At 43.7% G+C, this 24,933-nt stretch overlaps 1 protein-coding gene across 1 annotated transcript; it reads right to left on the minus strand.

Moving 5' to 3' along the window:
* Nucleotides 1-1,419: 1,419 nt before the first annotated feature.
* Nucleotides 1,420-23,761, minus strand: GATM (glycine amidinotransferase). Its single transcript, XM_054042696.1, has 9 exons — nucleotides 23,637-23,761; nucleotides 21,519-21,737; nucleotides 12,784-12,979; nucleotides 10,572-10,762; nucleotides 8,473-8,610; nucleotides 8,024-8,188; nucleotides 6,067-6,130; nucleotides 5,832-5,948; nucleotides 1,420-2,558 (listed from the first exon to the last, which is right to left on the minus strand). Exons 1-9 carry the CDS (start codon nucleotides 23,703-23,705, stop codon nucleotides 2,446-2,448), a joined length of 1,272 nt encoding a protein of 423 aa, XP_053898671.1. The 5' UTR covers nucleotides 23,706-23,761; the 3' UTR covers nucleotides 1,420-2,445.
* Between the last annotated feature and the right edge of the window lie 1,172 nt (nucleotides 23,762-24,933).

A 24,933-nucleotide genomic window follows, 5' to 3' on the forward strand; every position in this document is an offset into this window, starting at 1 on the left:
TCCTAATGTGTGAGTCGTTTCAGCTTCCTCATTTGAGCAGAAAAATCAATAAGGAGCTTTTACAAGCCTACCGTAGAGACAGGATTGAACCAGCATTAGCGCTCACGTATTTGTCTTCAGGGAAATGTGTGCCCTGCTATTTCTTTAAAACTCAGCAAAGCTTAGTTGAGGTTGCTTATCTGGCTAAGGCCAAATAGGAGCATGAGGTTTCATGGCGATAGATCATGTCTACAGAGAAACAGCCTGCAAGCAAGGGAGTATGTGAAACCGTTCTTACAGTCCAGACGAACACAGAAGGTGAAAGTTAGTCTAGAGCTTTCCCTCCAATGGTTAGAAAGTAAAAAAAAAATTGCAAAATGAACACACAGGTTAATTTTTTTAGGCCTTTCCTCATTGGCTTTATACTCAACACCATTTCGGTTTCTCTGTCTGCAATGCAGTAACTTTTAAATGTCACATCTGATCAATTCCAAAATTACATGGAATGCTCTAGGTGTCAATAAGCCAAACTCTACTGATTTGGGGGACAATCAGAAAGCCAAAAGAGGGGAAACTGGGGACACACGGAGTTCCTGCAATCCATTTAGCAAAGCCACAGCTTCAAGCACATCCTTAATTGGCTGTAGATCAAAAGACTGATGGGAGACCCAAGAAGGTGAGATTATATGGGATGGAATGGAGATGAATAGGTATTGGGTGTATTCACTACTGGCCCATCGGTGGGATGTGTTGGAGGATAGTCTCTGATGAAGTAGATGGCAACACTCATGCCTATAGTACGTTGTACTGTGAACATGTACAGAAGATCACGCAGTGTTGCAGGCATAAGACATACACATGTACAGCTGCCCCACCTTCATTCACCTGGAGCTTACGGTGTCCTCAGCTATATCTTATGATCATATGAAGCTCTGTAGACAATGTACAATGCAGACGTGTGATTTTAAAGAAGAGTGGTTGTTACCCTCTCCCACCACCCACCTACCTCAATTGACTAAAAGTCCAATCCTGCTTCCATTGAAGTCAATAGCAAAACTCTTGGGGGCTACCAAACAAGTAGGGTCAAGCCCCAGGAGAATCCAGAGATCCCTGTTACTAGAGCACATTTCTAAGCAGCACTGGCTTGCCAAGAAAAATAGTCTCATTTAACTTTGCTTACTTTCCCCTTATCCTGTGCTAGATGATACTATTAATTTAGTAAACTCCCTGATAAAGAAACATGACTACAGCTATGAAGGAGAGGACAAAATGCGTTGTCTGTGTAAGGTACAAGTTGCAATACAGTTCTTAATAAATTGGCTTTGCTTCATAGCTCAAATCAGCTGTGAGTTTATCATACATACAGAAGCCTATCCTGTCTTGGCTGGGGAATAAGCACATCATATTTACTCATCTCTGTGTAAAACGTGCAACAAGAGCTTCAATTGTGAATGCAAAAAAGTTTATTAGCATAAAAAATACATGTCCAATAATCAACATTAAAACTGTCTCTCAGCATCATGTGTGCTCTCATTACAGATCCAGCATTTGTTTAACAGCTTTAGTTTATTGAGAAACCATACATTTTATGTAAACACATTCACAAGATGACACTTGCAGACACAGCATCTCAGGTATCACATTGCACACGTGAAGAATTAAATAAGAGAACCAGTTACAGCACTATAAAAGTGGTCAGTGAAGCATTATACGTTTGATAAAATACTCTAGAAGAGGAAAATATAGTAGAAACTTTTGGAACAAGGGAGGTAAGTAAAAAAAACAGATTTTTTCAAAGTATAACTGAGGGGATTAATATAATTCTGAAGAATTTTCCTTAATGCTTGTATAATCCAACTAATCTAAAAAGTGTTATACATAATGATGTAATTATCTGGCTCCATGTAAGCTCTGGGTGGTTAAGTCTGTTTTAATAGTATTAAAAATTGTGATATATACATACACACACACACACACACACACACACACACACACACACACACACACACACAACACTGAATGGAAAGAAAAATGAATGTTAAACTCAGGTCTAACATTTCTAGCTGCCTTTTTGATAGAATATTAGATAGAGGTAGATGTCTAATATTAGTGGTCAAGCTATTCTAGCAAGAGCCTTAGGTGTATTGTCAAGTTTTTACTTTTGAAGCCATGCTGAAGTGGCTTCACAAACAGAGGAAAATCTTTCAAAAAGCCAGCCAGAAGACCTGTGGTGCTGATGGGAGAGTTTCAAATGCAGCTGCCTACTATGTATTTAATAAAATCACTTTTTACTTATTAATTAAAAAAATGAAGAGTGGAGTATCTGTTCAGACCACTGTAAGGGACACCATTGCTTAAGCACTACAGCTCATGCATTTGTTTTAGCAGAAAAGTGGAAGTAAGTTTGTTCATTTCCTATGCTTATTTCACACAAGCTTGTACCATGGTTGCTCATCTGGCTGAAGACTAGTCTAAATAAGACTGTAGGGTACCACGGCGGCGAATGTCACATGTCCAGCAATGGAAACCACCTCCCAAGGAATTGGCATGGCGAATATTCACTTTAATTGTAGAAATGCCTGTAAGTGAAAAATATCCATTGGAGAACATAAGAAGAAAAGAAAAAAGATTGATGTTAGGCACTGGTTAGAATTTTAAACAATGCTCAGAGGTCGCACACGGCTGCATGTGTCTCGTACAAAATATTTCATACCCATTTGTAAAGAATTCCTCTGCTCAGTACTGACTCAACTTCTAGCCAAAGTATAGAAAGCTAGGAACATAGGCTGTTTATTCCAGCCACACCCTCAGGCATATACAGTGCTGGGAGCTGAGACATTGTGTGATATGTGTTATAATGTCCTGGTCAAAAAACAAACAAACAAAAAAATCAACCTTTGTTGTAGGAATGTGAAGAATCAGAAAAGCCAGTACACATTTAGGGCTGTTTTCTACAGGTGTCTCAGCATGAGCAATTGGAGTGTAGTAGATACAGAATATGCTCTTTTAAAATAGTGACTTCCTAAAAATCTGATATTCAAAATGTGCTCAGAGCTTACAACACATTTCCTTGGTCCACTGTAAGAGAAAGAGGCAGTTAAACTCATTTCCTGTAAACAAGTCGAGCTTCATTTCATCCCTCATGTCTGAGCTATGGTTCTGCTCACACAAAACACCAAAAGGCAGACTGAGATCAGAGCACAGAAAACTTCTACAGTGTGCATTCTCACACCAGGGATTTCATTAGCTCATGAGTTTGCAGCACTCCGGAGTACTGGCTGCTCAGAAGAGCCGGTTAGGTTGGGTTTTTTCACTGCACCACTATAAAGTAACTGATAGCGAGTTTGTGAACTGGAAATTTGTTCTGAGTCCAGCAACTCAGTCAGTGAAGCTCAAGTCTGAAGGATGTATCATTGTTACGTCACTGATCTACTAGAGAACATACTCATTTAAAGTGGCGCGATGTTTGCTTATAATGTTGTTTGACCATGGGGGCTTGGAATCGGGGTGGGCCAGCAGTCCCCCTATCAGCTCCCCTTCACCCTCACCCAGTGCCTCCTGCCCGCCGGCGGCCCCACGGATCAGCAACTCCCCCCTACCTCCCTGCGCCTCCCGCCTGCAGCAATCAGCTGTTTCCTGATTCTCATACTGAGTCCTGCTCATATGATCTTTGCTAGCATAATTTCATAGAATCATAGAAACACAGGGCTGGAAGGAAACCTGAGAGGTCAGCAAATCTAGCCTCCTTCACCGAGGCAGGACCAAGCAAATCTAGACGATGCCTGATAGTTGCATGTCCAACCTGTTCTTTAAAACAGTGATGGGGATTCTGCAACCACCTTTGCAAGCCTATTCCAGGTTTAGCTACGCTTATAGTTAGAAAGTTTTCCCTAAAAACTGACCTAAATTATCCTTGCTGTAGATTAAGCCCATTACTTCTTGTCCTACCTTCAGTGGACATGGAGAACAATTGATCCCTGTCCTCTTTATAACAGCCCTTAACATATCTGAAGACTTATCAGGTCCCCCTTCAGTCGTTTTTTCCCCCAAGACTAAATGTGCCTAATTTTTTAAAACTTTTTCTCACAGGTTTTCTAAGCCTTTTATCATGTTTGTTGCTCTCCTCTGGACTCTCCAGTTGTAGTGGGGTCAGAATTCACTGATCAAATTGAAGCCTTATTTTCCAGCCTGTTTAACAGAAATTAAACAAAAATACAACATACTGAGAGATGAAAAGACACCCTGACAGCTTAAGTCAATATGCTGTAGTTTTGTCACACTTAAGAAACCGTGAATGCTACTACTACTGCAAGTGCTTTGGGGGATAGAATTAAAATTTAAAATGATCTGGACAAACTGGAGAAATGGTCTGAAGTAAATAAGATGAAATTCAAGGACAAATGCAAAGTACTCTTCTTAGGAAGGAATAATCAGTTGCACACAAACAAAATGGGAAATGACTGCCTAGGAAGGAGTACTGCAGAAAGGGTCTGGGGGGTCATAGTGGACCACAAGCTAAATATGAGTCAACAGTGTAACATTGTTGCAAAAAAAGCAAACATCATTCTTGGATGTATTAGCAGCAGTGTTGTAAGCAAGATATGAGAAATAATTCTTCCGCTCTACTCTGTGCTGATTAGGCCTAAACTGGAGTATTGTGTCCAGTTCTTGGCGCCACATTTCAGGAAAGATGTGAACACACTGGAGAAAGTCCAGAGAACAACAATAAAAAAATATTAAACGTCTATAAAATATGACCTATGAGGGAAGATTAAACAAACCCAATTTTTTTCAGTCTGGAGAAGAGAAGACAGAGGGGATATGTTAATAATTTTCAAGTACATAAAAGGTTTTTACAAGGAGCAGGGAGAAAAATTGTTCTCTAACCTCTGAGGATAGGACAAGAAGCAATGGGCTTGAATTTCAGCAAGGGCGGTTTAGCTTGGACATTAGGAAAAACTTCCTGTCAGGTTGGTTAACCACTGGAATAAACTGCCTAGGGAGGTTGTGGAATCTCCATTGTTGGGGCTTTTTAAGAGCAGGTTAGACAAACACCTGTCAGGGATGGTCTAGACAATACTTAGTCATGCCATGAGTGCAGGGGACTGGACTAGATGACCTCTCGAGGTCCCTTCCAGTCCTATGATTCCATGATTAGTTACCAGCCATCTTCTCACAAGTATAGAATGTGTCTCCAGTGCTTATTGCTAAGATTTAAGTTTCTGCATACCCTTTTTCTATCGTGACTGAAATACTTGGATTCATTGAATCCATCTCTTCTCTGGCAGCAAATTTTCACAGGCTGTTCCCCATCCCCTTCCTAATAAGCTGTATGTAATAAAATTCATTTTAGGTAATTAGTTTGAGTTCTCTTCTCTTCCACGTGCCAGTAGTTGGAGGAATGAACTTTGCCCTGCTACAGAGTTATTCCCAGAAACTGTCACTCCTGTGACAGCTAATGGAGCTGAAATACCTTTGTCAAGGTATTTCAGCTTGTCTGAAAAGAATTCAAAGTATACAGAATGTTTCAAACTGAAACTTTAAAATTTTAAATGGAGTTTGGCTAGAAAGGATAAATAAGGCTATTGAAATGCATTAATGTCAGTTGTGTGCTCATGTTTTTTACAAAAATCTCTTTAACCATATTCATGTAAGTAAGTGGTGTACCGTAAGTAATTAAATGACCAGTTCTCACTCGTGAATTCAGCAGTTAAGAGAGTTCTTTCATTTAAAGGTACAGTGCTATCTATACTGCCTGTTAAGAGTGCAGCCTTCATTCATAGGTACAAACATAACTGACATCTTAAAATAATCCATTTCAATCTTAGTGTGTAAACAAAATCAGGACATACCTAGATTTTCAAACATCTTCTGAATTGGAGTCTCATTGGCATCCACCATCACTCGTTTTTCATCCAGCATTAAGACGTTCATGGAGAGCCATTTCGAAGACATCCATAATGGGTGGTCTAAAAGCATTAAAATGGTTCTCTCAATACTGCAGTTATACATTTTGTATCATTTTTGCCTTACACTCTGAAAACCAACGTGTCTTTAAAAAGCAGCAGCAGCATGAACTCAACATACCATCCGGGATAAGTGGCAACGGAGGGTAAATCACTGTCCAGCCTGCTTTCTTGAAGAATTCAATCTGAAAGATATTCAATTTAAACACTCAGTATTTTATCACTGCCTCCATGCTCTTTTTCATAGCACACCCTCCCTCACCCCAGTTTACCAAGCCACGACCCTCTCCTCATTCAAGTTCCTTCTACAAATCCACTTTTCACGTAAGCACAATTACGAATTCTTTCAAAGTTTCATCACGAAAGTACCAGCATTCGTTTTTGTGGATTTTGCATACTACAGAGATACAGCTTGAGAGAAGAGATTTCATGTAAAAACAATTAGGCCCCACAGATTAAAATGGATTTATGAACGGTGAACGGTATTTCATTGCATATTTTTAGTAGTATTTCATGTGTGTTACTGCACAAAGGACTAGTTATATCAATGAGACTTCTATTTAAGGACATGGAATTTTGCAGAAGAATATACTGCTATTCTTCCTATGAATCATGCTCCACAGAAAACATGGAGCAGGAATAAATTGGTTCCTGGTGCAGCTTATTTAACAAACAGCACCAGTCTATGGGCATCCTAGGGAATAGTTTATTTTTACTACATAATATTTACTCTAACTACACAATGTCTTCCCAAAACAAATGGGACAATTTGGCTAAAGAAAACTCTTGAGATTGACGGATACTTATTAGTCCAGGACACAGAACGGTGCATGCTGGAGGGTGCTTTGGCAGGATCTCCTTGCTAAAAAGGAGCTCTGCTTCTGTACTACATGAGACTGTGTTATACCATCAATATACTCAGCAGAGTTTTCAGAAACAAAGGACAGACACTCCCAGCAAGTGTACTTACATAAACTGACCAAGCCGCACTGCCTCCTCTTGTGGTCAGCATTAGGAGTGAAAAAATCCTGCTCCTTCACCTTCCAGTCTTTGTGTGCACACTCATCTCTAGTACACAGGCTTGGCAGTCTAAGTTGCAGGAGACTTCGGGGGTGGGGGGTAAGTGGGGGCCTTCAAATATTGGCAACACATCCTGGTTGTTACTGAGTTTACAGAAGCATTCTAGATTGTAACTCTTTGGGACAGGGGCAGTCTTATCTTTGCTATGAGCCTGTACAGTACCTGGCACAATGGAGTTCTGACTGCAGTCCCCAGGTACTAGCCCATTACAAATACGTATGTTATTAAACTGAAGTGTGTCCTCCTTCCCTCTGCCCTTGCACTGGTTAGAAGTATTAAACCCCAATCCCATAACGAAGTATGTGCTGGGTTTCTACATTTGTTCTGGCTCTTTCCCTTCGAAGTCTCTCTCAGAGTTATTTCACAGCTGAATGGGGAAGAGGTTTCTGAGCTCTCTTCCTATTGGTACAGCTTCAGGAACAGTTGACAGACAAGAGGGCTTTTAGAATAAATACAAAGAAAAAATACTCAGCTGAAGAGCTAAGGGGTCCTTAGCTTCTCTCTCTGGACCCAGAAGATGATATAATTAACATGCAAATGCTGCAGAAGTAGAATAGCTATTTTAAATATTTGCCTTGAGATTCCATGCTGCCTAATATGCAAGAGGCCACTTTCCTGTATTTACAGTCTACCCGCATAATAAAAGGGTGACGTTACATGTATCCCACATGTCCTTTCTAAAGGGGGAGGAAGGAGTGGTGCGGGGAGTGAAGAGCTGAACTGGATCATTTTTGTTGTGCTCAGAGGTGGAGTTCCAATGATAGAGCCAATCAGAATTCAGATTTAAAGACATACTTCACAGCCACCCAATCACTCTGCAAATCCCTGCTCTCAGATTGACTGAGGGCCTCTAGCAGCTAGAGCACAAGAATTTACACGACTGAAAAAGAACCACACAGTTATGAATCAGCAATTGCACAGCAGCCATTTACTCCAGGCAAGCTGACTGCAATATAGTTTTGTTTCTTTTCCTCCCCGACACTTTGTTACTGTCTTACCTGGTGGCATGGGCGATCTGGGTTGGACAGCACAAGACCAGGCCCAATGATGTTAAGCGTGGCATCAATGTGCATAGGGTTAGGATCTTTAAAGGACAAAGTATGAACTCTATATTCTGGTGCAAGATGTCTCCGCATCCACTCAATGCCTGAATTGTTGGTAACCTGGAAATGTGACCGATTGTAGATTTGGTTTTAGCTTTATAAGCTACAACATACCGAACATTTGGTCTTGCTTACTTAAAAAATGCTAATTATTTGATATAGTTATTATAAAAACAGTTTGTGCACTCACTAACAACCTATCGTGTCAGCTATGCTGCATTCTCATCTTGCACGTCAGACATCCCGTTTATGTAGGGTAACTTTCACTGTCAACTATACTCTTTTACATTTAGAGAAATTCAGTAACTAAAATATCGAGAAATTATAGGAAGCAGACTGTCTACCTGGCTTCTCTGCACAAAAATATCTCTTCCAGCTCTAATGAAGTCAGCAGCATCAAAGCATGGTTCAAATTCAGTTGTCACGAATTTTCCCTGAGCAGCCAGTTTATGTCGGTCTTGTACGGAGTGGATGGGGTAATCCTGGTTGTAAGAGAGAAAACAAAGCATACATAACAAATTTAGACTGGTTGAATTACTAGTGGGAAAGCTTTGATGCTATAAGTATGTTGGAGTTCAGAAAATAGCTGTGTTTATATTGATATCTGGCATGTTCCTTGAAGTTAATGCGGTTTTCTTGTTTTTGGAGTGAAAATAAAGTAAGCATGAGTGAAGCTCATTGGCATACAGGTTCAAGTAGCTGGAGTAATCAGCAGCATATCAAGTGCATTCAGGAACAGGTGGTGCTTTAAATAAAGAAATACAGTCAATTGTTGTATACAAAAAATGGACTGCCCTTGACGGTGGTTATCTCTGGACTGACATTACCAAACTTTGGCATAGGATGTGGCTCAGTTAACAAAAAGCTCTTGTGTAACTGTCAGCCTAACAAATTGTTGCATACACTGTGTGAGTAAATACCTTGCAGGCTTAAAAGTCTAACGAAGCTGTGCTTTGTGCTTTTTGTCACATGGAGAATGGAGAAGCCACAATCCCCCAGCCCCAAACACACAGTACTTTAACCTAGAAGGTAAGACCTTCCAAGATTTTTATAACACTTATAGCATCAAAGAGATATGGTACAATTAAAAACAAATGATGTGAAACTACCCAGAATGGGCATCAAAGGGCCAATGCCTTTGCTGAAAGACAGAATATACCGCAAGGAACAAAAGAAGCTGAATAAATATGCCTTGAAATATGCTATAAGGGCTGTCTAACCCTGCTCTGGCAGGCCACTAGCACTGAGAAATTCCACCCCACAACCAATCGTACCTACTACAATGAGGCATAAGGTAAAAGATTTCTCTTCTGTAGTCAGCCCCAGAATATTCGGGGCTTTAGATAGCTACCAACACTGAGCGCCAGTATGTAAAACTGACTAGAAATTGGCCTTTGGTGGGGTTTAAGGTAGAAAGAGTCATTGCAGAAAACTTTGAAGAAAAGTAGCTGCATGCTACATTAGCAATTTATAAATAATCTTCACAACATCTCTGCAAGGTAGGGGTCATGTTGTCCTCTTTTTACAGATGAGCAAATCATATAACCATTTGGCCTCTATTCCTCAAGACTACAGGAAGAATGTCAGAATTGGAAGATGAGGCCACTCAAAATACTTCAAGTTCATTTAAAAAAATAAAGACAGCTGTAGCAACATGCCTTCAATGGTCTTTTCTTAATGATTTATAGAGTTATAGCCATTAACCAAATCTGCTAATATGGACACTTTCCACTGACTTCTGCTGTATTGTAACTGCAGTAAAGGAGGGCTTAATTACATCCTAAATTAAAGCAGAATTCCTTGAGTGTGAGATTTAAATCATTACACAAAACTCAAAAAGCAAATTATTTCAAAAGTACCAACCAATTTCTTCAGCAACGAATATTTCGATAAGCTTTTTAATGTTGAACATCTTTTACCTTAATGAACAGAGAAGGGGCCAACGAGTCTTCAGTAAGAGAAAATACAACGGATTATTTTAGCTGGTAAGTGTTAAGGACAAGGCCTGATTCTTTACTCATATCATGCCATATTGTTGTGATTTTAATCAGGTCTGCAGATTTTAGAAGTCTTGATTACTTTTCACCACTTATGCTATTTTTTACGTTTCTCTCCCTTTGGATAATAAAAATACACTGGTTCATTTATTTAGCTATAACCACTGTCAGTTTCACCTCTAGTTCTCACTTAGGGCAGCTCTTGCTACGGAGTTTGGGCTAGGAACACTGCATGAGAACATTTAAGCCCCATTTAAGCCTCACCAAACCTCCCCACACACACAACCCAAACCAACAACACTGATTTCTTTTTATTTTCAACATTAAAAGAAATATGTTAATAGTTTTGTAAAGTTTCCCAAACCTAAACTGGAGGCTGAAACTAGCCAACAGAAAATTCTGTGAAAACATCCCCTGACGTTATGAAGACAAGGTGAGAGTGATACCTGGTCATAGAGTTCATCAGCCATTGTGGGTTTGGGTGCAGTTGTCCACTTGGCACCCCGATGGAAGTAGTCTTTGATGACTGGCCTGTATGCTCTGTATTCGAAGAAACGAGCACGCCAAGCCATTGGTGCTTCGATAATTTCATTTCCAACTACCAACAAGATGTCTCTTGGCATGGCAGCATACATACCTACAAGAAAAAAAAAACACACATTAGAACTGATTAGGCTATTTGGACAGTTATTCCAGCCTAGGGATGCATGCCTACAATTAAGACAAGCACTGCACTCTTGAATGAATTCACACAGGAAAATGATAAAAGACTGTGGATGAACACTTTTCACAAAGCGACCACTCTATGTCTGACCTATCAGTCCTCACACTCAAAGGAAACCGGCACAACACTTTCAAAAGACAAACCTGGAGCTTAAATTCATAACTTTGCTGGACATTAAAATCATGGACTGAACAGAGACAATGGATTTATGGTTTATTACAACAATCTGCAACCCACCAACCCCCTCTTTTTGTCCTATGACTGCAGAGGTGTTAATGGGCCACTCTACCTTGAGTGATCCCTTAGAATACGTGCTAACTACTTACTAAACAATCCTTTCCCAGCAGGGGCAGCTCTAGGCACCAGCAAAGCAAGCAGGTGCTTGGGGCAGCCCATTTGCAGGGGTGGCAGGGATCCAGCATGGGAGCTGAGAACCAACAGGGGGCCCTAGGCGCTGTAGTTCCTTGGTTAGCTCCCTGCCTATAGAGCCAGCCTTGGAGCAGGGAAAGAACTACATTTCCCAGCATTCTCTTGGCCACTACCAACAAGAAAGAGGGGGAGGGAGTGAGGAAGCTAAGACCTCATGCTGCAGCCTGCAGTGAATGGAGAGCTGCAGTGTGAAGGGTAGGGATACCATATTTTAACATTCAAAAAATAGGACACTTCACGGGGAGGGAGGGTAGCCCCACCCTGCCACCATCCACTCCCTCTGACTGCCCCCCACAGCCTTCCAGATTTGAACACCTCAAAATTCAGGAGTGCTCAAGCTCAGTTTGGGCAGCTGTTACTTCATTTCTCCCAAATCAAATATACTGATTCACTGTAACTTGCTGTAGAAAAAGTAGGATAAAATTGAGCAAGAAATGCTTCCCAGTGGTTATTAGGACTGGAATTGCTATTTTCAACAGCCATTGCCTTTTTTGTTTGTTTGTTTGTTTGTTTGTTTGTTTAAAAGGAAGACAGTGATATTGCATTGGCAAATTCCCCATAAAAAGAAAGAGTGAAACAAAAGAATAATAAAGGCACCTCAACTTTTCCTCATTTATGTAGGACAGATATCCTCCAATCACACAAGCTGAAAATTGTTCCATTTTACTGCAGTTCTGTAACCATATGGGAACCAATCCTGTCTGTGTTCTGTGCACATCCAAAATTCCTGCTGAATGACCTGCCCTGGGAGTGAGTTACCAGTGACCCAGGGCTGCAGTGGAAGGAGGGTGCAGTTGGCCGGGGGGAGTCCAGGGCTGGGATGGCAGGAGGTGTGTGTGTGGGGCAATGGTGGGGGGATAGGGAGGAGCCCAGAGCTGGGGCGGCAGGGTGTGTGTGTGTGGGGGGGGAGAGCCCAGGGCTGGGGCGGCAGGGGGCAGCCAAAATTTTTTTTGCTGGGAGCGGCAAAAAACCTAGAGCCGGCCCTGTTTCCCAGCCCTGAAGCAGAGCTCCGTGTGGCTTGAAAGCATGTCTCTCCTCAACAGAAGTTGGTTGGATAAAAGATATTACCTTACTGCTCTGGGACTGACAGAACTACACTGCATGCTACAAGCAAGAATGTCTATCATTTGAAAAAAGACAAGATGGTTTAAAAAATAAAAAAAACACTTTTTTTTAAAATTTACTGTTACCACACCTGAAGTTACTAGAACTGAAAGATTAGAGTAACATTTCTCTAATCTTTCAGTGTGTTCACTTTCTCCACTGGATGACACTGTGGGCCGTCATTTTTTACTGTTGCCCCTATTTGTGTGGGCTTTCAAACAACCACAAAGAATTTTTTTTTAAACTATAAAAATTGAAAGGGCAACTCCTGATTATTTTCCCCCGGGGATCTCTCAAAAGCCTGCTACCCCATCCCACTGTAAAATGGAAAGGATCTGCCTCCTTGGACTAGGTGCCCAACAGATACATTGTAAGTACCTCAGCTGGAGAATGCTATTTACCTGTAGACTCAAAGTCAGGTGTTTTATATTTGACTGACCAGTCAATTGGCTCAGGCCTCTTGACAATTACTCCTTCCATTTTCAGAATATTGCACATTTCTTCAATTTCAGCAATAGCCTTTTTTAAGTGATCTCTGGGGAAGCTCTGTCCTCCAAACTTCTGATAGAATTCCCAGTTCTTTTCATATGTGTTGGCCTGAAAATAAAAGACGACAGAGAAGTGGCCATAATAACACTGTGATATTTGGTTATACTTTATACCAGGGGTGAACAAATTTTTTGGCCCGAGGGCCACATTGGGGTTGCAAAACTGTATGGAGGGCTGGGTAGGGAAGGCTGTGCCTCCCCAAACAGCCTGGCCCCTGCCCACTATCTGACCCCTCCCACTTCCTGCTCCCTGACTGCCCCCCTCAGAACCCCTGACCCATCCACACACACCCTCTCCTTGTCTCCTAACCACTCCCTCCCGGGACTCCTTGTCCCCTAACCGTCCCCGGGACCCCACCCCCTATCCAACCCCTCCTGCTCCCAGTCTCCTCACTGCTCTGACCCCTATCCACACCCCCACCCCCTAACAGGCCCCCCGGGACTCCCATGCTTATTCAACCCCCCCCCGTCCCCCGACCACCCCCGCAGAATCTCTGCCCCATCCAGCCACCCCGTCCCCTGACTGTCCCCCAGGATCCCTCGCCCCTTATCCAACCCTCCGGCCCCCTTACCACGCTGCTCAGAGCAGCATGTCTGGCAGCCGCGCCGCCCGGCCAGAGCCAGACACGCTGCTATGCTGCTGGCGGGAGCGCTCAACCCCACCACCCATAGCGCTACCCGCGCGGTGGCATGGCTGCAGGGGAGGGGGGCAGCAGAAGAGGCTCCAGGGGTTAGCCTCTCCGGCCGGGAGCTCAAGGGCCGGGCAGGATGGTCCCGCGGGCCAGATGTGGCCTGTGGGTCATAGTTTGCCCACCTCTGCTTTATACAGTGCAGTTGATTGTGGTATTTACACATTACTGTTCTTGTGAAAGGTTTCTCAACCTTGTTCCTCTATTGACTCCACATTCGCCAACTCGTATCCCTCATCTGTGCCTCAAAATGCTTTGCAGCTATTTCTGCAATACTTCAGAGGAGGCACAGAAATAATTGTCAGTGGTTTACAGGACCCTCTAGCATCTAGGGACTCGAGACAAGGGAATAGGAGAAGGCTCATGACTGCAGATAATGCCACTAGGGCAAGAGTTGGCAGCGCTTAAGACGTGTATAATATTTTAAATACTATTCGTGTGTACAATTGATGTGGTTTGTGCATCTATGTACTATGGCCTGCCATTTGCACACGTCAGTTCTTGAAAAGCATGTGTGCTTCAGCAAAGACCACTTGTTGGCAATCTGCCTCTGAATGGTCAGTGAGGTGCGTGGCTCAGCCAACAGTTACATCTGTGTCTGGAGTTAAATTTCAGTAGTACATATTGAGAAGGTTCAGACATCCAGAAGATAAATAGCTCCAACACCAGTTACAGTCTGCATGTACCGTCTGCTGCCAAGATTGAGAGATCTACAAATAGCAGAAAGAGACCGGAGAATAAGAGTGGCCTGGAATGTGACAAGAGCACAAATTTCTTCACAACCTGCAAGTTCAGCGTTTATCTTTCAGAGAGAATTTTCGAGCTATTTCATCCATTCATTTTACAGCTCTTTATACAGATGTGTCCGCGCCATGTGACCTTATTACTTGTCGCCATAAAAGGAGACCAGTAATCTAAGTAGAGAAATACTTCCCTCTACTCAGAAAGCGTTCCCCTCAGAGTGACCTCCAGAGCCAGCAGTCTAAGCAATTGCTTAGGGCCCGAGCAGCTCAAGGGACCCACTACTTGCTTTTTATTATAAGAACTTGCCTGTTTTGGGGGGGGGGAGAGGAGGGGCGCAAAAATATTCAGCACCGCACTGGCCAACCTCACTGGTTGTCCTGACTAAAGCCAGATACTAAAGAATAAATAACTCCATCTGTGTGTTATGGCAATCTGAGTTCAGTCCTGATGCTTTCATCCACACCATCTGTTACCATTTTTCATTTTATAAACATCTCTCAACCACATGTCTGAAATCTAAGATTCTCTCAGAGTAGGGGCACCAAGACTGAGGGTTTTGAAAAAATATTCACTCCACTGAAAGAAAGAACATGGTACTGGGGTTCACTTTTCTTTCACATATGCAAACACGTGTGTTTGCCACAGATAGGGGCACTCTGTACAGGTGCAAAAACCAAAGAACTGATTTGAAAAGCTGTAGTGGCAGTTGTGCATCTGACCAAAGACTTGAACCCTACGTGAGTGCAAAATGAAGTGACTAAGAGCAGACATCCTTCTAAATTGCTTTTTTATGATTACTTAACATTTATTCTCAAGCATTGCCCAAATGCCCATGCCAAGACAGGGGCCTCATTATGCTAGACACTCTGCCAACACACAAGACATGAAACTCCACCCTGACGAGTTTACAGTTTAAGAAGGCCCAACAGACAAACAGTCATACAATGACCTGGAGGGAAAATGCCAGTAGTACAGGTTTTGTTACTTGTTCAACTGACTTACTGTGCTCCCCTCTACACTGTTCACCCCACAGAAATTTTTACTTTAAATTTTCTTTTATTCCATTCAGCCACCCCATCTCATAGTCTCTCACTTCAATACTGAGTGTTATAGACTAGTTCTGTTGATGTTGGGGATTCCAAAAGCATCCTGAGGGCTAATAGTCAGCTCCTCCAGTGGGGCAGAAGGGGATTTATGCCCATACTTTGGGGAAAGAAAACTGTTCTGGAGGGGGAAGAAGCAGAAGGTTAATTCACTTCCACTTGTCAGACCCAGATTAAGACAGACACTATAGCCATGTGCCTGGAGCCCCTGAGTCTGTGATGATTTTGAAGTCTCTCAGCTTTCATTTTAGAAGGATTGTGTTTCTAGCCCTCATGATGGTGAAGAAAAGCTAGAAAACATGACCAGAGGATCACTGGTGCAGTGGTGTCTGCGTCAGTCTGCAGACAGCCTGAAACAACAGCTATGGGGGTGTGAACTGCCCTATTGATCTAACAAGGCTGTTAACTCTGAAACCCACTGCTTGGAGAGGACTCTGCCTATGCAGTAAGGGACTGTATGTATGGGGCCCTCACAGCTGCCAATCCGTTGTGGCTCTTCTGGAGTGGTGTCAGGAGAGGTCACGCAGAGAGGAGTAGGTGGGAGCTGGGACCTCCCTCCTCTGCACAAGGCTCCAGCTCCCCTGCACACAGGGAAGAATGTTCATGGGATACAGGAGCTCCAGTCTACCTGAATAGGAGTGACAGTGAGCCCGCCCTCCTCAACAGTCCCTACCACTGCCTCCCCCAAGGAGCAGCAGGGCCACAGCGGGCGGGGTACAGACTTGAGATGGGGCTGTGACCACACTGCGGGAATAGGCAATGGTGCTCATTGGAGGCTTGCCAGACTGACTTTAGCCAAGAACGCTCTGCCTGCCTACTTACTCCTGCAACAGACCTATGGCAGTGAAGGAAAAATCCAGCCACTCACAAGGAACTGTTAAAATTGTATGTGTCCAAACACACCACCCAATTCCTGGGTACAGAAGGGACAGAGGCCTCTGCAGGGCCACTCTGCCCACTGGTTCAAGCAGCTCCTCTTGCTTCCTTTTGTGAGCAAAGCTATTTTCTTTTCCAGGCAAGGTCTGGGTAATCTGATCACCTCTCAGGCTTTACCACCTGTTCAGAAGACACGTGTTGATCATGTGAAGTGCTCAGCATTCCAATGGAATCCAGTTCAGTTAACAAGACAAGTTTGTCATACGGAATACATGCAAGTTATTTCCAGAGCCACCAAGAATATCTCTGGGCACAATGAAGACTAGCCCCTTGCCCCTTTCCCCCTGCTATACATTCGGTCTCACTCTGTTTCCCTCTCTCCTCTTCCCTTGCCAAGAAATAACAGAACAGATCTATGATCGTGGATCACCACACTGATAGCATAATCTGGTTGCAAAACTGGCTTAACCAGCCTAGGAAAGATCACCCTAGTGTAAAGATGATCCTGCAGTGACACACACACACACCATCCCTGCTCTCAGCATAGCTGGGGAAAACGGTGCATGGCAGGGATGTCCCTATACCACAGGGACTCTGGGCTGAGATTTCAGTCTCCTATGAAAACTTAGAGCAGTCTGAGGACTGCTCTGATTGCACAGGGAGAACAGCCAGCAGGACAGCACCAGAATCAGAAACAAGCAAAGAGCTTTACATGCTTCCGAAGAAGTGGGCATTCACCCACAAAAGCTTATGCTCCAATACATGTTAGTCTTAAAGGTGCCACAGGACTCTGTTGCTTTTTTTCAAAGAGCTTTAGATGGTCTTTGCACACCACCCCCTGACTTGTGCTCTGTGCGTTCTGTTGTACTTGAGAAATTGAACAAGTGCTTTTAGAATGTTTAGGTGCACTTTGCACACTTCTGCCTAGTCCTCTGCCTTCTCCCACAGCTGGCCACAACACTGAGTCCTCTGATACCATCAGGCACTGCCTATTCTAGGGATGGGTGATCAGGGCACCAGCTTCCAGAGAATGCCATCACACCACTGTGCTTTTTCTCCCTCTGCTCTGATTGGCCAACCATTTTTTCCTCAGCTCTGATTGGCCAGCTTCCCCCCTTCCCTCCCCAGCCTCCTTCCTTCTTCCTCCTCCACTGATTGGCCAGCTGAGTGTGCGTTTTGGGAGGCAGGGTGGGTTGGTTCACCCACTAGGTGGCGGGGGCCCACAATCACATTTTCTGCTCTAGTCAGCAAGCCACACAGCTAGAGCCACTCCTGCCTTCCAGTCCAGTCAGACATTGTTTCCTGTGAGCTACACTGATCTTTATGCTTCCCACGATACAGCCCAAGAAGCAAGAAGTAGGTTCACAGGCAGGACAATCTTAATAACCATATCACAGGAACCTGAATAGCTTCTGCCTCCTGAGCTCCTCTGCATCTTCCCTCTTTCACACTCACCCTGGTACTAACAAAGGGTTCACTATTGGACACAACACATCCCATGAAGTTTTGAATCTTACCCTTCCTGGGAGACTGCGGCCATCTTAAGCACATAGGATCCAGGATTCTGCCTTCCATCAGCAGCCTTGCCTGTTTAAATTTCCCTTCCCTGCTACCAAGTTTGAAATGGAAGAGTAATACTTATGCTAACCATATTACAAGACAAGTGACATGCAGATGAAGCAGCTATACCTTCTTACTTCTGGCTACCTACATATAAGCTAGGATACTTCAAGAGAGCCTGAAAGAGTCACTGCTATAATGTTAAAAATGTTCCTTATTGCAGTTTACCAAAATTCTATTAAACTGCCCTATATTTTCTTCACACTGTCGGAACCTGTTTGAAGAGAAGCTCTATCCTTTCTAAGCATCTTGCTCCTACCAGATTTAGTGCTGTCAGGGCCAACATTTGACATCACTTCCTGTGTAGCAAACGGTGGTTTCTAAACGTGGTATTGTGACCTCGCTAATGACTCCAGCTGGAGAAATTTATATTTACTTACTTACCTGATAAGCAGGGGCGGCTCTAGCTTTTTTGCTACCCCAAGCACAGCAGGCAGGCTACCTTCAGGAGGTCCTCGGTCCCGCAGATTCGGCGGCATGCCTGCGGGAGGTCCGCCGGTCCTGCGGCTTCGGCGTACCCGCCGCCAAATCTGCGGGAACGGCGAACCTCCCACAGGCATGCCGCCGAAGGCAGCCTGACTGCCGCCCTCGCAGGGACCAGCAGGGCGCCCCCTGTGGCTTGCTGCCTCAGGCACACGCTTGGAGTGCTGGTGCCTGGAGCCACCGCTGCTGCTAAGCAATAAACAGGGAAGTACATTACTGGTGAAAGTCTATTTTAAATATTCATATTGAGTAAAAAAAGGAATATAATTTAATACGTTTACATCAAATACATAACTAGATATGAAAGGTAATGTTCTCCAGTTATATGTTCAAACTAGCAATGAAGATTGGAGAGAGAGACAGAGACAGACATTCCATAAAGAGGAAAGAGACTCATGTCAAAATAATGCAGAAGCTTGTTAATACAATATTTTATAATTAGCACAAAGTGAAATCTTTCTTCTCTACTTAATAAAGATATATCAGAGAGCTGTAACAAGGCCTCTTTACTAAGAATTCATTTTTTTCACAAAATATACCACAAAATATTTACTAGCATATGCTGAAGTACAAAATACTTGTATAGTTCAAATATTAGTTTAAGACTGAATGACCACACACCACCACATTCAGGATGTGAGGGTTTTTTCTTTTTTTTTAAATTCACAAAGGATCTCCCTGTCATTAGTGTGAATTAGCAAATCTGTCGGATTACACTTCTAACGCTATCCCAAATGTGGCACTGATGCTTATGGAGATCCTTCCACATGCTTTATACCACCCAGATGCTCATTCAGTGCCAACTCTAATTATATTCATCTCAGACATGTAGTGGTACCATGCTTCTATTCATTCTTTCCTCCTTCTTATGCCATGCACATCATTTCCAGATTACAGCCAAAAGACTGGCGTGAGTGCCAAAAGCAAGTCTCACGAATTGCAATAGGATACAGTGACTGCAGCCATGGTTTACGGCACAACTATTTCAAATAAGTAGTTTGCATGAATATTTGAGACACAATATATCATCATCTGAACAGCAGTGAGGAAAGAGAAACTATAGAAGCAAAATACATGTGCGTAAATGTGTCTTACTTGGAGTTCTGTATTCGCTCACTAGACATGTTCCAGATACTCTTGCAGTTTTCCCAAGTGGGTTATTGTCTTCCCTTTGCAGAGTAGTCTTATTACACTATACTCTAAATTTATTGAAGGTAGCAGTGTTATGAAAGTTGCCTATGTTCTATGAGGACTTGTTTAAATACACGGAACTATGAGGCTGTTCAGAATATCAGGCCAATGAATGCTTCCAACAACATACAGTATGTACGTCTGCACTTCCTCCAGAGAATTTAGTACTTTAACCAAAGATGTGACATTTTTGAGTTAAGGGTGAAATTCTATACTTGACATACCTCACTGTGCTATAGATATTTCAGCTGACACAGGGAGCAAATTGTTAACTAAAACTAAATGCTCAAGCAAACACTAGAACTGGGTTAAAATGTAGTAGTAACAATAGCACGTTTTTAATATTTACCAGCCTTTAGAAATACAGTAGTTTTAAAGAAGTTAAGGGGATTTGGCAAGTGTTGAGAGGGTAGAATTTTGCCCATAATATCAGAAGTCAGCAACAAAACTTTTCTTTGTGCCCTTTTTCTTTTACATTATAAATAGCATGTTCTGATTTCCTTCTTTTCCTGGAAGACTGGTAATCTTTTGGAGAGCCTGAAATGGGATATCGAAGCTGAAGAGCTGGAAGCTGCTGTGGATGAAATCCAAGCCCCATTCAAGCCAATGGCAACATTTCCATTAACCAGTCAGTGGTGCCAGGGTTTTACCCCAAGCGTCTAAATGATAGGAGACAGGGGCAGCGAATGAATCTTATGTTTGGAGGTGGGGGAGGAGCATTCTTTACAATTCTCCTGAAACCTGATGATCTAATCTCTAAACTCCATTTCTGGAAGATTAAAAACCTTTTCATTCCACTTTTAAAATAAGTAAGTGAGCAGAAATCCTGTTAGAAATTTGGCATCTGCAGTAGTTTAATTCTTCTTTTAAAAACATTTCAGTTCATTTGTAATTAATGGAAGATTTTAAACATATACACCAAAAAATAAGTTGAAATAAAGCACCTGAAAATAGAACTAAATTTGAGAGCCAGGGGTTGGATCAGGTTTGTTCTGCAACCTTAATTCAAAATACACTTGGAAAACAGACGGTTCCATACATTGTTGTATCTACTGTCTGGGATTTCCAGTGATGAGCTTTCTATTCAAATAAAACAATCCTCCTAACTTGCAGCTAGAACTTTATACTCTGTCTCAAAGCCTAGCGTGTCAGTGGCCAGATTGGCTAGGACTATAAACCATGCACTCAGCCAGAAGGAGCAGAAGGCAGATGCACCTGTCCAGAAGAATCTTCTTCCTCTATGCTTTCCTCTGGCCTAATTTATACTGCAGAAACTACCTTACTAATTCTACTAGGGAGTATGTCAGAACAGAAGTAGGATCAAAACCCAAACCAATACAGCCACAATACTGAAAAATACTGAACTTTTATGTGCACAGTTCTGGATGCTGCCGGAATCCTTATCACATGGCTGTTTTGAAGACTCCAGTATGATACCCTGACTAGTCCAGAATCAGGAAGTAAATGAGAACCTAATTACACTGGGTTATGGTAACAAGCAAGTGGCAATACAGGTGTTTATGCTTAGCACATGCCTTTGGCCAAAGAGCAAATGAGGGTCATCGGTAGAAGAGAAGAAAAAGGTAGCTTTCGAACTTTCTACAACCTTAGTTCATTTCCAGATTGTGCACAAGAGACTTGAATAATGCACATAATAATCAAGCTAATAACTGTCACAATTTTTATCAACTCTAGAATTTGAGTTAAAAAAATAGGTAGTCGTTCTAGTAGCAGCACTTTGGTTAAACATTGGTATTAAGGTATTTTTAACTCTACTTTTAAACTTATTTTTGTAAACTCTCTATGTATTCATGTACCTGCAAACTAAAAGAAATTTTATACGTAAAAAGGCATTTTGTATTTTTTAATATAAGAATTTTACCTTAACCTCCACAGAAAAAGGAGGGACACAGGCATTTTCAGCTCTCCCCACAATTACTTCCTCCAGGGGGTCCCATTCATTGTATGAGCTGACAGGGCAGTCCTCTGGAACCGGGGCAGTGGCCTTATTGTCATCAACAGCACAGGAATTCTGGGAGGCAGCAGCTGCCTGGGTGCTCTGGAAAGTTCGCTGCACCCATCCTGTAAAGGATCTTCCAAGCTTAAAGGGGGAGGGAGAGGGAAAAAAAATAAACTCTAACACACAACTCTATCACAAAAAGAAGAGGAGAATTAAGTACCCAGTGTATTTTACAGAATATTTTCACTGCACTGTGCTTTACCCAAAAGGCTTTTTACACCATAAAGGCTCTGTATTACAGCTACTCCACTGTAATCTGAAAGGACATTTCACCTTTAGAGAAAAAAACACCCATGTTAGACAATGGTTAACTGTTTAATGGTCCAGCTTCAACAGTTACAGCTAATTTGGTTCATAAAGGCAGGAATAGGACTGATGAATGGGGCAAAGTTACCTTTGCAACAGCTGCTATAGTGCCTGTTTCACTAATTGGGATTGTATGGGCACTGCAGAACTGGGGACGACTGGGAATGTAAAGTACTGGGATTTGGGCACAATACAAATAAGGCTTTTCAAAGCTGCAAGTGAAATTGTAGCAAATTAAGCATATTCCATTAATTGTGTTAGTGCCACATCAAAACGTGGACTGTTGTAGCTAGAAAACAGAAAGCAAAATTTATAATCTGAAAAACTAGCTCCCCACCCTCCAAAGATTTACATAGAAACGTCAGTCACATTAGCCTGGACCCTGCATACTAAAATTTAGCTAGCACTAATACCTGGCTCTCCTAGATTCCCACTGCCTCTCCCCCACACTCACAGTGCTCTAAGCAATTCCCTAGCCACCTAAACCCCACCAGTTGAACTAGTCCCCTGGATGGATTCCCAGAGCCCCAGCTGTTCACTTACCAGCTGCTGGGAAACACTAGCCAGCCAGTCAGACTATCCCTGCCATAGCAAACACACCGAGTGTGGCAGAGCCTGCGGGGGGCTGCTAATGTTCACACATACCCCATTACAGGGCGGGGGGTCTGGGTGGCTGCTGGATCAGCACAACCCCTCCTCCCTCCTCAGCCCAAGGCACCTTGCAGGGTGGGAATCGGGCTCCCAGCTCCATCGGGCGACAGGGTCATTGCCTTGCTGCTGGTTAAGCCAGGCTGCTCCAAACCAGGTTAGCTCAGTGTAAGGCTCTGGTCCAGGGGGTCTTCTCTCTCTAACCCGAGTAGCTCAGCCCTTGCAGGCAGTGAATGGAAACAGGGCTCTCTGCTCAAGGACCGGGAGACCCAGTGATAACCAGGGGGGCTCCACCCGACTCCTAAGGGGAGGAAGGAGGCTTCCTCCCAGCCAGAGGGATGCGGCTGGTCTAAGAACTATGAACCGGCAGGGTTCAAGGGGAGCGCTCACTGCTCCTATTATGCGTACCACGCTAGCGCCCCCAATAGCCTGCCCAGAGCCCCCTTCTGCACCCCCCAATAGCCCCAGGACGGCTCCATAACCCCTAGTGCATCCTTCTGCACCCCCACCAGAGTCCACAAAGTTTCCCCTTCTGCACCACCAATAACCCCCAAAGCACCCCCAGTAGCCCCCAGGGCACCCTTCTGCACCCCAATAACCCCCAGAGCGTCCCCAGTAATCCCCAGTGCCCCCTTCCGCACCCCAATAACCCCCAGAACACCCCCAGTAACCCCTAGTGCCCCCTTCTGGACCCCCACCACAGCCCCCAAAGTGCCCCCTCTACACCTCAATAACCCCAAAATGCCCCCTTCTGCACCCCCAATAACCCCTAGAGCGCCCCCAGTAACCCCTTAGTGCCCCCTTCTGCACCCCCTAAAACCCCACAGGACCCCCAATAACCCCATAGTGCCTCCTTCTACACCCCACCCCCAATAACCTCCACCTATCTCTAGGGCAGCGCTCCCATAGCACCCAGTCTCCGCACACAGCCCACCCAGGGAGCCGCCTCTGCATCCTCAGCTCACACCCTGCACCGCGGTCCCCGGGCTCCGCACTGCAGCAAGGGTGGGCGGGCTCGGTACCCACCTGGGACCCGATGTAATGCGCCGCCTCGGCCCCCCTGCTCCCTCCGCGCAGGCACCGCACTCGCAGCATCGCTCCGGAGCTGGCAGCAGAAACGACCCCAGCCCTTGCGCAGCACCCAGCGAGGGACCGAGCCGCTCCCCCCGGCCTTTATATCAGCTCCCCCAGCCCCCCGCCTCCCGCTCCCTCCCTATTGGCTGCCGCAGGGCCGGCGGGCAGAGCAGCCCCCAGCTCCTTCCCTTTGTGCAGCCGGGCTGCAGAGGGGGAGCAGAATTAACCGGGGAGAGGAGGGTGCAGAAGTGGCCGTTCCAACCTTCCCTGCCAGTCCCAGTGCACATCCCTTTAGCCCAAGCACTAACAGCACCCTCTCCTTAGTCACTAGGGTTTCGGGTGCTTGGTGCTGTCCCAAGATGAAACGCAGCCCCTGTGGTCAATGTTATCCAGCCTCTTTTCAATCCCTATTGTTTCTCTGGATGGTATCTTCCCCACAGCTTGATTGACAATACATTGGTTTCTTTCACTTCAACTAATATGTCCTGGCCAAATAGTTTGATGGGGGGGAGGAGGGGAAGAAGAGGACCCTCTGGTCTGTTGTCACTCTGCTCCTCTTTGCAATTTCATACACGTTCCATAAATCTCTCATTCTAGTCTCTACCTGATCAACTAATACCAGTGCTCTTAATTAGAGCTGTCATGGATAATGGAGGATTCTGAGATTTCAAATCTATTTGTTTTTGTTCTAATTAGGAACAAAATCCGAAAAGGCTGTAGTACTCTGCAAAAGAAAATTCTGGGGGGAAAAATACTATTTTGGATTGATCTAAAGTTTTCATTTTGACAACACTGAAACATCGTTTTGATTTTTACTTTACATCATACTATAAACAATACAAAAGTAAATGATTTCAAAACAAAAAGTTGTTTCAAAGGGAAAAATGGAAATGTTTCATTCCAAGAGTGTCAGGAAGTTTTGACCATTAGAACTTTCTCTGACGGAAACAAAGTTTTGGAAAAATCAACACAATTTCACAACGCTTTTTGATTTCAACAGAACTGCATTCTCTAACATAGAATTGGTCCCTTAAAGATTTTCCCTCCAGCTCTTCATTTAGTCTCTTGTCACCTATAATTCTCACCTGACCTGACGACATTCTTTCGCAGTTCCTCACTCTTCAACTTTACACAAGACAAGTTAAATTTTAAATTAATTTGTTTTTGCCTTCCAGAAGAAAAGATCAGATATGGTAAAAATGGTTTTTCCCCATGTTATTTTGTAAAATTACACCTCTACCCCGATATA

Source organism: Malaclemys terrapin, chromosome 10 (genome assembly GCF_027887155.1).
Source record: "Malaclemys terrapin pileata isolate rMalTer1 chromosome 10, rMalTer1.hap1, whole genome shotgun sequence".
Lineage (NCBI taxonomy): Eukaryota > Metazoa > Chordata > Testudines > Emydidae > Malaclemys > Malaclemys terrapin.

Bases quoted from the DNA above. Each gene is read 5' to 3' on its own strand.
- GATM (XM_054042696.1), bottom strand. From the start codon at position 23,705: ATGCTGCGAGTGCGGTGCCTGCGCGGAGGGAGCAGGGGGGCCGAGGCG. The intron at 21,738-23,636 runs GTGGGTACCGAG...TCCCCCTTTAAG, and splicing joins CGCATTACATCGGGTCCCAG to CTTGGAAGATCCTTTACAGG. The intron at 2,559-5,831 runs GTATGTCCTGAT...TTTCACTTACAG, and splicing joins GAAGATGTTTGAAAATCTAG to GCATTTCTACAATTAAAGTG.